General features: G+C 35.3%; 1 protein-coding gene across 1 annotated transcript in view; it reads right to left on the bottom strand.

The window, feature by feature from the left end:
- The window catches only part of LOC148941424 (ATP synthase subunit s, mitochondrial), a 28,773-nt gene extending 20,075 nt beyond the window's left edge, over positions 1-8,698 (bottom strand). The window contains exon 1 of the mRNA XM_089104088.1: positions 8,609-8,698. Coding sequence (XP_088960214.1) covers positions 8,609-8,691 — 83 coding nt within the window. The 5' untranslated portion in view covers positions 8,692-8,698. The remainder of the gene's footprint in view (positions 1-8,608) is intronic.
- Between the last annotated feature and the right edge of the window lie 6,524 nt (positions 8,699-15,222).

Below are 15,222 nucleotides of genomic sequence, written 5' to 3'. Positions count from 1 at the left end.
AGAATATCAGCAAAGACAAGTCTTCGAAAAATCTTGTTTTGGTGTTTTAGAATGCAATAATTATGCATAAAGTAAATAGAGAAAAGGCACAATGATTTGACAATTTTTGTAAAAAAAACACTTTTTCTACTCTGGAAGGCCTAGCTTAAAGACTTTTGGTTTGAAAAGGGTTTCAGTATCAAAGAAAAACATCTAGGAATCTTACTGTTTGATTAGAAGTTTGAAGTTTTATCAGAAAAGGATACCAAGCTCCGATTTTCTGACATTGGACTGTTTTCACCTACAAATTCAACAGAACAAAAAAGTTACCTGTTTTCAACTTTAGTTAGAACCCAATTTGAAACATGTCAAAATACTTGGGGAATGCTTGTGGGTAGATACTTGTGCATTTGACATGCCTATTATTTTTACTTTATTTCTTTGTTTCTCTTCAACTTTGTTTAATATGTTAACATATAGAACAAAATTCAGATAGTGGAAGCAAAAAAACTGAAAAAATTGTCTCAGGTATAGGAACGAAATTGGATAATCATATGGAATGTAATCTTGTGACCTAGGTCATATGCCTTTTTTTTAACTTTTTCGGATACATACCACAAGAACAGTATCTCCAAACAATATCTGGAATGGCCCAGCTCCTCTCAGCTTTAATGGTCCACCAAAGATTTCCTTGTTGTTCACAGTGAAAATGTTGTCAGCATATGGCCATTTCAAAGTTAGTCTGCCATTTTAATCCACCTTAAAATTTTTAGTTTTGACTGTCCTTTGTTTCGAAGTCCAGAATCCTTGAAATATGCATGTCCAACTTAAGATCATTAGGAATTTGTGACACTGAGTAGTTTAACATGTTTCACTAGCATTTTAGGTGGGATAGGCTAAAAAAAATGGGAGTGGATTTCAAGAATTTCAAGAAGTTAATTGTTATTATAATTGACTTAGTGGAATTTATGTTAGTATGTAAATTCTTAGCCTCGTCCTAAACATGAGTAGAATTTTGTTAGGGCCACTTTTGATATTGCTGGGAGATTCTTGAAGAATAAGCAGGTAATCAATCTAAAAATCTTTCTAATATCTTTGAGGGAATCTATCACTAATTTTATTGATCAACACTAGATATAAGAGGGGTCCTAATAAGTTTTCTTAAGAAATTCTACGCTAAGTGGGGAGGGCATCAGAGAGAAAATTTTTGTATTATTTTACAACCTGGGATCTATTTGAAAGAAAACATATAAAAATTTACTAACAGAGGGTCTACTTTTAAGTTATTCAGTGATAAATGAATTAAGATGCTGCGATAGACCAACTCAAATGTTTAAGAATATGAACATGGTATGGGCTCAAGTGGTACTTCTTCAGATGATGGAAATATCTAGCATCTAGCGTCAAATCAGTAAAACTATGATTTAATAAAAACCTTTTTTACGTTTATTTTCATGTGAATATTATTAGAAATAATAATCATCAAAATCTCTTGTTGTTGAGAAAGTACCTGTAAATTTGACAACTGTTTTTGTCAGAGGACCCTTGGATTTCGACACCAGTTGTTTCTTATCTGTTCTCCCGGTTCAGTGAAGTTTTGACAAAGTCACCTATAATTTGACAGGGCCTGTTGCTGTCTGTCGAAAATTTTGACAAGGTTACTATAAGACATTCTCAAAAGAAATGAATCTCATGATAGAAGCCAATATCTACATTTGTATTTGGCTAAAGAAAAATTTTAAGTCAGCCTTGTATTCCATTACATCAGACAAAGATTTTCAACACTTGGAACAGTTTTGTCAATATAATATTAGCTGCCATTTTAATTTGATTTTATCATAGGCAGCACAATAATGCTGCCTACGTAAAAAAACGATGTTGGTACAATGTATTTTTTTTTTTTTTTGTTTTCTTGGTTTGTTTTAGACCAGGGCACTTTGTATCAAAGGAGTGGCTGTAGAAACTTTGAAAAGGGCTTATTCAATTGGAAATTGGAAGAGCTTGTGCCCTTTAACAGTCGAAGGTGATTGAAAGGCAACTAACACCCCTTCCATGCCAACCATTTCCACAAACACATCAAATCCAAATTTTGATATAGCCATTTTGTTCAACATAGTTGAAAGATCTGGAAATTATATTTTTAGGAGGACACTCCCCTCACAGCCCTCAGGGCAAGGGTTGTAATTTATACCCTGGGGACATATAAGGTTTTTATGAAAAGCATTGTTGTAGAAACTTCAAAAAGGACCCATTTAATTCGAAATTCAAAGGGCTAGGGCCCTTTTTAATAGTCAAAAATGATTGGAGGGCAACTAACCCCCCTCTCAGGCCCATCACTCCCAAAACACATCCCATCAAAATTTTGTTCAACATAGCTGAAATTTCTGGAAATTAGGTCTTTGAGGATGGCAACCCCCAACAGCCCTCAGGGCAAGGGTTGAAAGTTATGCCTAAGGGGCATATAAGGTTTTTATAGAAAGCATTGTCGTAAAAACTTCAAAAAGGGCTCATTTGATTGGGAATTGAAAGGGCTAGTGTCCTTTTTAATAGTTGCGTGATTGGAAGGCAACTAACCCCCCTCTCACACCCACCATTTCCCCAAACACATGTAATCAAAATTTTGAGATGTCCATTTTGTTCAATGTAATTAAAAGCTCTGGAAATTAGGTCTTTGATGATGATAACCCCCTCAGAGCAATAAGGGCAAGGGTTGTAAGTTATGCCCTGGGGGTATAGAAGGTTTTTACAGAAAATTTTGTAGTGGAAACTTCAAAAAGGACTCGTTCGATTGGAAATTGAAACGGCTAGCACCCTTTTTGATAGTCAAAAGTGATTGGAAAGCAACTAACCCCCCTCTCATGCCCGCCATTTCCCTAAACACATGCAATCAAAATTTTGAGATATCCATTTTGTTCAATGTAATTGAAAGCCCTGGAAATTAGGTCTTTGATGATGACAACCCTCTCAGAGCCCTAAGGGCAAGGGTTGTAAGTTATGCCCTGGGGACATATAAGGTTTTTACAGAAAGTTTTGCAGTAGAAACTTCAAGAAGAGCTCATTTGATTGGGAATTGAAAGGGTTAGTGTCCTTTTTAATAGTTGAGTGATTGGAAGGCAACTAACCCCTCTCTCAAATAATTTCTTAGACCACACTGCTTTTCCATTTACGAAAAATTAAGCAAGAAAAACGGGTTTTAATTTTGATAAAGCAGTGAATACAAGAAAATAAACACTTAATTAAACAGAAATACTCTGAATATTTCGGCGCCACGTCCGGGAGCCTTTCTTGACAGAAAAAAAGAAAAAAAAATGAAACAAAAAATGTTCTTTTTAAAAACCTTAACTTACATCAAAATAAAAACATACTAAACACATAAAGAGAAAAAAAGCAACAAAAGAAAAAATATAAATAAATAGGAAACAAAATTAAATAAACACATACTAAATAAACACTTCCATTCACTGGCATATAAACAAAATCGAATGTCTATATTGATTCAAACAACTCCTCCTCACAGTATTTTGTTTCTTATTTATTTATATATATATTTTTTTTGCTTTTTTTTTCTCTTTATGTGTTTAGTATGTTTTTATTTTGATACAAGTTAAGGTTTTTAAAAAGAATATTTTTTGTTTCATTTTTTTCTTTTCTTTTTTTTCTGTTGAGAAAGGCCCCTGGACATGGGGCCGAAATATTCAGAGTATTTTTGTTTAATTAAGTGTTTATTTTATTGTATTCACTGCTTTATAAAAATTAAAACCCGTTTTTCTTGCTTAAGTTTTTGTAAACATGCCCACCATTTCCCCAAACACATGCAATCAAAATTTTGAGATATCCATTTTGTTCAATGTAATTGAAAGCTCTGGAAATTAGGTCTTTGATGATGATCAGAGCCCTAAGGGCAAGGGTTGTAAGTTATGCCCTGGGGGTATATAAGGTTTGTATAGAAATTTTTATAGTAGAAACTTCAAAAAGGGCTCATTTGATTGGAAATTGAAAGGGCTAGCACCCTTTTTAATAGTCAAAAGTGATTGGAGAGCAACTAACCCCCCTCTCATGCCCACCATTTCCTCAAACACACACAATCAAAATTTTGAGATATCCATTTTGTTCAACATAATTGAAACCCCTGGAAATTAGTTCTTTGATGATGATAACCCCCTCAGAGCCCTAAGGCCAAAGGTTGTAAGTTATGCCCTTGGGACATATAAGGTTTTTACAGAAAGTTTTGTAGTAGAAACTTCAAAAAGAGCTCATTTGATTGGAAATTGAAAGGTTAGCACCCTTTTTAATAGTCCACAGCAATTGGAGAGCAACTAACCCCCTTCTCACACCTACCATTTCCCAAAACACATCCAGTCACAATTTTGAGATAGCCATTTTGTTCAACATAGTTGAACAAAATGGCTCTAGGAATTATGGCTTTGAGGATGACAAACCCCCCACACCCCTCAGGGCAATGGCTGTAAGTTATGCCCTCAGGGCATATAAGGTTTTTATATATAGTATTGTTGTAGAAACTTCAAAAAGGGCTCATTCAAATGGAAATTGAAAGAGCTAATGCCCTTTTTAATAGTCCAAAGTAATTGGAGGGGAACTAACCCCCCTCTTACACCCACCATTTCCCCAAACACATCCAATCAAAATTTTTAGATAGCCGTTTTGTTCAATGTAGTTGAAAAATCTCGAAATTAGGTCTTTGGGAATGACAACCCCCCCCCACAGCCCTCAAGGCAAGAGTTGTAAGCCATGCCCTGGGGGCATATAAGGTTTCTATAGAATGTGTTGTTGTAGAAATTTCAAAAAGGGCTCCTACCATTGGAAATTGAAAGTCCTAGTGCCCTTTTTAATAGTTGAAAGTAAAAGTAGAAAGTGATTGGAAAACCCCTCTTATGCCCACCATTTACCCAAACACATCCAATCAAAATCTTGAGATAGCCATTTTTTTCAATGTAGTTAAAAGTTCTGGAAATTAGGTCTTTGAGTATGACATCCCCCCACAGCCCCCAGGGTAAGGGTTGTAAGTTATGCCCTGGGGGCACATAATGTTTTTATAGAAAGCATTGTTGTAGAATCTTCAAAAAGGGCTCATTCTATTGGAAATTGAAAGGACTAGTACCCTTTTTAATAGTTGAAAGTGATTGAAGAGCAACTATCCCCCCTTGCATGCCTACCATTTCCCCAAACACATCCAATCAAAATTTTGAGATATCCATTTTGTTCAATATAGTTTAAAGTTCTGGAAATTAGGTCTTTGAGGATGACAACCCCTTACAACCCTCAGGGCAAGGGTTGTAAGCCATGCCCTGGGGGCATATAAGGTTTCTATAGAATGATTTGTTGTAGAAACTTCAAAAAGGGCTCATTCAATTGGAAATTGAAAGGGCTATTGCCCTTTTTAATAGTCAAAAGTGATTGGAGGGCAACTAAACACCCTCTCACCCCCCCCCCCCCATTTTCCCAAACACATACAATCAAATTTTGAGATTGGAGGGCAAATCCCCCCCACCCCCATGCCCATTATTTCCCCAAACACTTCCAATCAACATTTTGATATAGTCATTTTGTTGAATGTAGTTGAAGGGCCTCAAAATTATGTCTTTGAGTATGACAACAACACCCCCCCCCCCAGACTCCTCAGGTCTAAGGTTGTGTTATGCCCTGGGGGCATATAAAGTTTTTATAGAAACCATTGTTGTAAAAACTTCAAAAAGGGCTCATTCAATTGGGAATTGAGAAGGCTATTGCCCTTTTTAATAGTCAAAAGTAATCAGAGGAAAAGGCCCCCCCATGCCCATAATTTCCCCAAACATTTCCAATCAACATTTTGATATGGCCTTTTTGTTCAACATAGTTGAAAGATCTAGAAATTATGTCTTTGAGGATGACAACCCTCCCCCCATAGCCCTCAGAACAAGGCTTGTAAGTCTTATGCTGTCTAAAAGCCAGAATATAATTTTTACTTTACTGAAAAAATTCTTTTAAATGTTTTAACTTTTATAATTTTGAGAAATCAAAAATTAATTAAGATTTTAAGGAATAAATATCATCATTACCTTAAATTACCTTAAATCACAGCTTGGAGCAAATTTAAGGATTTTCCATCCTTGTAATGCTCTGTGATGACATCTAATGTTTTTTTTTGTTTGTCATGATTCGCTTGCTACATTTGGGTTGCAGACTCAGCAGCTTCCCAGTTGTAGAGGAACTCCTGTTGTTGCCAATCTTTATCAAGTCTTCGCTTGAAGGCAATTGTTGAGTCTGCAGACACTGTATCTTCAGAGAGCTGATTCCACAAGTTGGTTATTTGTTGGCTGAAGAAATGGCTTCTCTCTTGGATAGAAGAGTGCTTCTTGAAAATTTTCATTGAATGTCCTCTTGTCACAAGGCGTTCTGGGGGAGCAAGGAGACCAGGAAGAGTATTTTTTTGAAATGACTTTGTGGGCTAGAATCATGTTGCCTTGCTTCCTCCAGTATGTGAGAGTAGGGAGCTTCAGATGATGCAAACACTCTTTGTATGGCACTTGTTTGAGGCCATCATCCATCTTAGTTGCTCTTCTCTGTACTTTTTCTAGTATTTCCCTGTCCTTCTTAAAATAGGGGGATGCCAGGGACATTCCAATCTCAAGGCGTGGATGAACCAGTGCCTTGTAGAGCTTCATAAATACTTTAGGATGCCAGCTAGAGATAGTTCTTTTAATAAGTCATCATCTGTATATTAAACTGATGATGCACATTTTTTTCCGTAATTTCATTTGAATTTTTTCAGTAAAGCACAAATTATATTCTGGCTTTTAGAAAGCATGGAATTTACAACCCTACTCACATTAATTTCTGCTCGTTTTAAGTTTGACTCTGTTATGTATTTTAATTTCTGTTTATTTTGGGTTTCATTTATTTATTGATACTGATTTGTGGTAGTCGTATGCTTGGTAGATTGTTTGACTCTATTTTTGTTTATTTTTGGTTTAATGGAGTTCTTTACTTTTGTTTTAAAAACTTATTTTGTAGAAAGTTTTTTAATTAATCAAGAAAAAGCCAAGCTGGCTACATTTTAGAGAAGATCAGATGTATCTTGATGCATTGGTGCTGATCCAAGCTTTTTTGCTAAAAAAATAACCAAGTAATGACAGTTTGAACATTAAATAGTTAAAAAATTTCTGGGAGCTCATTTTGTGTTGAAAACAGGAAACTGATTGAATTGAATATTCTTTTCTTATCTCAGTGTGTTGGATATAGTGTCCATGTTTTGCAATGCCAAAATATAATGATGGCTTCAAGAGATGGTGTTCCAAGTCACAACTAAGCAGAGTTATCCTGTTTTCAAGGACAATTTTGACAGTGGTTCCAAAATTGCACTGTCAAAGCATCAGTGCCTTTACTCTATACTAAGATGTGTCTTATGTTTCCTTCTCAGGAAACTTCTAGTCTTGTAGTGTTTCCATCTCAACAGCTCTAACTGCACACTGATATCATATTTTGGTCTAAGCCTAGGGTTCCAGCAGTACATAAAAAAACATGTTAAGGATTCAATTCTCACTTCATAATATGCAGAATGATCCTAGTTAACATATTTTGCAGGGGAAGAACCTTTATCTTCACTTCTTTCCTTGTTTTTCTAAGAAACTCATAATTTTCCCAATAATGTTTGATCAATTTTGAAAAATTGGCTAAATGGACTAGATGTGGTGCCATCTACAAAATGGCCTTTTTTTATGCTGATTACGAATACAATAAGCATTTCTATTGGAAATGAATTTCAGCCCCCCCCCTTATATATGCCAATTCAGGGTATATATTTCTACATTAGGGGGGGGGGGGGGGGTAAAGTTTAAACTGACCTCCAATTTACATCAGAAATAAAATTTGCCCCCCCAGTCTAGAAATATATACCCTGAATTGGCATATATAGGGGGGGGGGGGGCTGAAAATAATTTCCGATAGAAATTATTATTATATTTGTAAACAGCAAAAAAAAGGCATCAAGTGGTATATTAACTTTACGGGTAAGCCAATTATATAATTTAGTAGATATTTACCAACAATTCTTACTTTGTAATATGCAGAATAATCCTTGTTAACATATTTTTACAGGGAGTGAACCTCTATCTTCACTTCTTTCTTTGGTAAATATCTAACAAATTATATTATTGAGTTAGGAATAAAGTGAATACTCCATTCAATGCCTTTTTTTATGCTGATTATGAATACAATAAGCATTTCTATGGGAAATGAATTTCAGCCCCCCCCCCCTATATATACCTAACCTAACCCTGAATTGGCATATATAGGGGGGCTGAAATTCATTTCCAATAGAAATGCTTATTATATTTGCAATCAGCATAAAAAAAAGGCATCAAATGCTGTATTCACTTTAGTCCTAACTCAATAGGCTGATATGATTTGGTAGATATTTACCAAATTGTTTTCTATACTTGTTTCCTTATGTACTGCTGAAACCCTAGGCTTATACCCATATTTTGAAGTTGAACTACCATAGGCAGGCACATCAATTGGCATGTTTATCTTTCATCTTGCAAATTAATATAAAAAAAAAACAATGAACTTACCCAAAGCAGTCTAGGCCTAGGTGCTACATTATTTTTCAATTAAACTAGCATTATGTTACTTGTTAAATACAACATTCAACCATCCAAAAATTGATCGTCTTGAGGAAATTTCCAAGCCTGAGATGTTTTTTAAAAAGAGCATTTTTCATCCTTTTCTTCTATGGCAACCACTTAATTATTAGCCTACTTGCTTTGCTTACCCAATTGTACTTGTATTCGGCAGAACTTGCGCAGTTTTCCCAGGACGCTAGTTTGTTAGGTGGCACCTAGTCCCCGAAGCCGCGCCACGCCGAAATGACGGCGGCGAATGTGTGATTCAGTATCGGCGGCGGCGTGCCCCTATGCGCGCCGCAATTTTGTGGGCGATGCGCCCCCGATATTCGACCGGTGGGGCGCCCCGGCGTGCCGATTTTTCTAATTAAAAATAATAATAAAAATTCCACTTCACCAAGCACGTTCAACCTCGATTTTAGTAAGGATTTTTAAATGGTTGGCTAAAAACATACAAGAACAATATGACAAAACAGGAATTTTTTGGGCCGTGCGGAAAGTGCTTATGTTCACCGTCCATCAGACCAAGTAGCATTCTCATTTTTAGCCACTAGACCCAGGGAAACCTATGTTGTGTTTATGTTTCACATCGCATTGTTCCTATAAAATCCCGTGTTTAGTCATTTCCTTCTTGTTAATGATTTGGGCTAATGTGTGTATAACTTTCATAGTTTGAAGTTCAAACTTCCCCTGTTCATCAAATGCATACGAAAAAGAAGTGAAAAAAAAACAAATAACAAAATCGAAAAAACACGGTATACAAGTCCGAAACCATGGCTTAAAAGCACCAACAATTATAAATCAGTGGTTAAATCACTTCAGTTACAACTGAAGTAACAAAAGTCAGTTTGTTCACTCTGCCTGGAGCCATTGATATTTTTGCACTCACTATCAGTCCTGTCGTGCTAAAAAGCCTTTAGCTGGGGCACATGTGACCGGTACAGCCAGAACTTGACGAGCGTAAACTGCCACTCGCGGGATCTGATACTAGTACAGGACCTTGGGGTCCCACAGAATGCCGCAAATGGGCTTCTTCTTTGTATCTGCTGAAATAAGTTGTTTTATAAGGGAGAACAAACCTCCACCTTCACCATAGGGCTCCTGCGCAGTACACTACAGGAGGAACCAAACTGCACCTTTACCCTCTTTTCTTATCAACACGGAATGAACCTCCGAAATTCTATTCTGAAAGAAGTGGTCGATATATGACGTTTTAAGTCAAAGTTTAGGGCGCCTTCAACTTCAGTGTGCTCTGCTGACTGTGCAAAAAAATATAATTCATTTCTACAGATATATTTCTATTCTAGCTCTAGATAATCTACCAAGCGAGAAACTACCGCAAATCAGCATCGATAAATAAATGAAACCCAAAACGAACAAAAATAACAATAAATAACTGAGTCAAACTCAAAACGAGCAGAAATTAACATAAGCTGGGCTCAAAACCCCTATGCCTTCCCAAGGCCAGAACATAATTTTAACTTTACTGAAAAAATATAAATGTTTTTATTTTTATAACTTTAATAAATCAAATATTAACATTTTGATTACTAAATATCAGTATATGTATATTAAACTGACAATGCATATTCATTTGTATTTTTGTCAGTAAAGTACAAATTATGTACTGGCCTTGGGAAGGTATAGTGGTTTTGAGCCCAACTCATGGCAATTTTTGCTGGTTTTGAGTTTAAATCGGTTATTTATTGTAATTTCTGTTCGTTTTGGGTTTCATTTATTTATCGAAGCTGATTTGTGGTAGTTTCAAGCTTGGTAGATTATTTGACTTTAATTTTGCTCATTTTTGGTTTAATGGAATTTTTTACTTTTCTTTGAAAAAACTTATTTTTTGGAAACAGTTTTTTTAATTAATTTCTGTTCGTTTTATATTGACATTGTCTTTTCAGGGAAAAAGACAATCATACTTTAAATCTTTTCGTTTTTTTAAGAATTTATAGTTTGGCCTGCTATTTGTATGTTGGAAAACAATTTTCAGCAAAATTTAACAGCATGGACCCTTATAAAAATCTGGACACAAATAGTAGTGTTTAATTTTGTTTCATACCTCCTCTAGTTGAGCTGAAATGGAAAACTTGACGCAAAAAAATTTCTTTACTTTCTTTGATAGCTTGGATACACTTACGCTATTTTGATTTGGTCAAATTTTAAGAGCAGAAGAAGCTCTGAAAGTTTGGACATAATAACCTCAGTCGTTCTTTGGATACTGCTGAGATGCCTTATTGGGAATTAGCATAAACAAAGTGAATTTTTATTTAATGTTAAGGAAAAATTTAGTTTTTAAACATAAAGGCAAAGGGGAAGGGTGCCTTGGTTGGAGGATTAGTTTCCCATCTACCGATTTAGACTATTAAAAAGTGCATTAGCTCTTTCTACTTCAAGGTAAATAAACCCTTTTTGAAAATCTTGCAACCACTTCTTTGATATAAAAAGTCCTGGTCTAAACAACAACAACAACAAAAAAATGATACATCTTACACACATTGATTTTTGCTAAAAAATGTCAAGCCTTCCAATCACTTTCAATTATTAAAAAGGGCACTAGGCTTTTCGATTTCCAAACTAATGATCCCTTTTTGAGTTTCTACGACAACACTTTCTATAAACACCGTATATACCCCCAGGGCATAAATTACAACCCTTACCCTAAGGGCTGTGAGGGTGGTTGTCATCCTCTAAGACCTAATTTCCAGAACTTTCAACTACGTTAAATAAAATGGCTATCTCAAAATTTTGATTGTATGTGTTTGGGGAAATGGTGGGCGTGGAAGGGGTGTTAGTTGTCTTCTAATCATTTTTCAATATTAAAAAGGGCACAAGCCACTCCAATCTCTAATTGAATGAGCCCTTTTTGAAGTTTCTACGACAACTCCTTCGATACGAATTGCCCTGGTATGGAAAACAAATAAAAAAAAAAAAAACATTGTGCCAACATTGTTTTTTACTTAGACAGCTCGATTGCGCTGCCTATGATAACATCCTGAATTGCCTCATGCTCTTTTACCTACCTCTTTTCATCCGAAAAATCAGAAAGAAAAATGAACAGAATTTTAAAGTGGAAGGTAGAATCTTCTCTTCTTCTTTTTCTATTTAACAGCAGGCGGGCTTTTCAGTAAAATTATTTAGCCCTTTTCCTTCACTCTGTGGGCTACAGAGCTACTGGCTTGATTGCCTCATATTTATTATATATATTCAGATATCTTTCAGCAGATCTTTCGACTCTAGGAGTTCAAATATAAGATGATAGATGTCGATTTCTATGCTCTGTTTGCAGGTATAGTTGGTTAGGTTCTTGGCTGATAGTGGGATTTTGTGGTGTTTAAAGTATTTTAACAGTTTAGAAAGCAAGGTATGTTGTGCAGACGTCAGCATATTACATTCAAATAGGTAATGGTCAATTGTTTCATTATTCATATTACAATGCCTGCAAAGAGGGGACAGGGGAATTGAACCACTTGAATTAGAAATCTTATATGAGAATGCAAGGAAATTTAGTCCATTTGTTCCAGAACGAATTCTATGATAAATTTTAGAAAGATACTTATTGGGAAAGGGGGAAAGGATAGGATTAATCTTATTAAAATTAATATCTGATAGCCTCCATCAGTAAATGTCTCTAATTAGGATTGGTCTCCCACTTGGCTGGTCAATATTTATAGCATTTTTTACTATTTCATCAACCTGACGATTACCACTTATGCCAGAGTGGCTAGGAATGTACATAAAAAAAGTTTTTATGCCACTTGAAGCAAGATTATCAATAATACTGTGACAATGATAAGTGTCGATGTCCAACTTATATTGAGGAGCTGAGGCCAGCAACTCAAGGCTTGATAAAGAGTCGGAATAGATGATAATATTATTCGAATTTTCAATCAAAGATTGGTTTCGCTTAAGGTGTTCTAATGTCATGATTATGGCATTTAACTCAGCAGACATTATAGATAAATTATTAAATAATCTCTCGCCCATTGCAATTTTCAGGTGAGGAAGGAAAACACCACTTGCAACCTTCTCATTCATTTTTGACCCATCAACAAATATTTGGAAGTGATTTTTATAAGTAATTGTATTAAGTTCTGCAAATTTTTTCTGGACAAAAGCAATTAGGGTTAAATCTTTATTCCATTTTGAAAATTCAGTATTTATTATGGGAAATGACCAATTCCATGGAGGGGATTGGGGGAAAGTAGGTGCAATATACTTTGCTGGTACAGGGAACTTCTCGTGAATATTGGCATACTCATCTGCAATACCTCTATACATGGCTGGATTTCTTAACCAATTATGTAATGTGTGTGAGCTATTTGATTCAATTTTTGTAAGATGTTTTATCAAGAGAAAGCTACGTCTCTCCCTTATTGTTGTTAATCCACTCTCAAGCAGAAAAGTGGTGCTTGTGAATTTCCTAAGACCAAATATGAGACTTATTATATCATTTTGTTTTGTTTCAATTTTTTGCATCTGGGTCTTTGCACATGCACCATAGACAATGAGCCCATAGTCAATATGGGGTCTTATATGTGATTTATAAAACTGGAGTAAGGTTTTCTCCTTACAATCCCAGGGTGGGGAAAGAAGTCTTTTTAGTATATTTGCTTTTCTATAACTTTTTTTTATTGTGTTTGAAATGTGGAGGTGGAAATTAAGTTTTTGGTCAAGCCTGAGACCTAGGTAATTAATATTATTATCTTCTGGAATAGTTGTTTTATTTAGAGTTAGTTTTGCATTAACATGGTTTCGCTTCCGGCGAAATTGGATTATTTTTGACTTGGTGGGTGCAATGGGTAAATCTGAATGTTGAGAGAATTTTTCAAACTGGAAAAGTGACTTTTGCAGATTTGACTGTGCTATCTGAAAGGTGTTGCCAATTTTTGTTTCAAGAAAAATTTCTTCTTCTCCTTCCTATGAACTGATATATATGGCGAACCCAAGATGACAGTATTTATTTTTTTAAGAAACAGATTAGCCGGGATGAGGGTTGACGCCCAGTGGTCGATATTGATAACCAAAAAAGAGAAAAAAAAACGGCGGCGTATTAGTGCCGCCGCCACCTATAGAATCCGCGGCGGCGTCCGCGCGCGGCTCCACACTGGGCGGCGTGCCGCCGTTTTTTTTCGGCGGCGCGCCCCCGCATTTCGGTGCGGCTTCGGGGTCTAGTGGCACCGATTTACAAAAATGTTAGGGAAGTGGGACAAATTGTATTTTTCATAATTTGATGGGTAGGGACATTTTTTTCCCAATGGAAATAACAAAACGGGATATTCAATTTATTTTACTTTTTTAATTCATACTTTTAAGCTTTAATCCACCTTTAGCTTTCAAAACTGGCTTCTAAATTATTTTAGGTATTTAAAACCCAATAGAAGTTTATTGGCTTCTAAATTTTAAAAGCAATTCGAAAATGCGCTTCACTTTTGAGTTTTTCAAAGCCCAAAATGATGCTTAGAAGATTCGTCATAATTCACATCTCAGTTCTTAAAACGGACTAAAAAAGTTTTATAAAAGTTTCTTGACTTTTAACTAGTTTCTAAGTTTTTAAAAGCTAATACGTGACTATTAAGTTTTTACACGCCGTTGGATGGAATTCTTTTGTCTTTAAATTTTTAACCACTGGAAATGTACCTGGCTTCCTAATTTATAAAAAAACATTTGACAAGAATCATAGTAGCTAATTTAAAGATAATAATTTAGTTTATTGGTCTCTAAGTTCTTAAAATAATAAAGTAGTTCATCACTTTCTGGGGCTATATAGAAAGAAGAATGAAAAGGTTTGGTTCATGTAATACAGATGATTGTATTTAAAAAACGTGCTTTATCGCAATCGATCAGGGAAAAGCTGGATATCCTCTAATAGGGTGGGAATCGGTCATAGGGAAGAATTTAAAGGAAATTGGAACTTCGTAGAAGGGAGTAAAGAGTGAATTTTGATCAGACTGAGGTAGAGGATCATGTCCAGCTGTCTTGATCTCAGGCGGATTTAATCTAACGACGAACTCTTAGTAGTAGCACACAAAAAAGGCCAATAGACCTCTATCAGCTATAAAATTGCCACCAACTCATAGAAGCTGATCCGTCGAAGTCAATCTTAGAGTATACTTGCGATTTTATACTCAAAGTATAGTAAACGGATGGATTTTATAAACCTAGAAACCAACAAACTAAAATAAGCAAATGTATATTAATTAGCTGAAGAGCTGATTAGATTTTGAATTGGCTATCAAAAACTTGGAAGTAAATTAAAAGCCAAAAAGCTTCTATTAGCTTGAAACCTACTGAACTTCTATAGGCTAAAAAAAGCCTTAGCCCATAAATGTATAAAAAACTGAGGAGTAAAACGTATTTTAAGATAAAGGCTTTAAAAACTTGGAAGCCGAGTAAGGATTAATAAGATAAAATGGTTTGCTTGAAAGGTCAGTTCAAAGAAAATTACAACTGGCTGCAAAGTTTCGGCATTCCAATTTGACAAATTTCATATTATAACGTATTTGTAAATGGGTCTTAAAACTACGAAACCAGTTTAAAGCCAATTTAAACATAGAGACTGATTCTAAGCTTCTAAATGACGGCTTTTAAAACTTATTAAAAGCCAATGAGCAAAAAC

Source organism: Artemia sp. Qi Xiang Cuo, chromosome 18 (assembly GCF_049724085.1).
Source record: "Artemia sp. Qi Xiang Cuo chromosome 18, ASM4972408v1, whole genome shotgun sequence".
In the NCBI taxonomy this organism is placed as follows: domain Eukaryota; kingdom Metazoa; phylum Arthropoda; class Branchiopoda; order Anostraca; family Artemiidae; genus Artemia; species Artemia sp. Qi Xiang Cuo.
The sequence above is the reverse complement of the archived record's forward strand: the minus strand, read 5'-3'. Positions and strand labels throughout refer to the sequence as shown.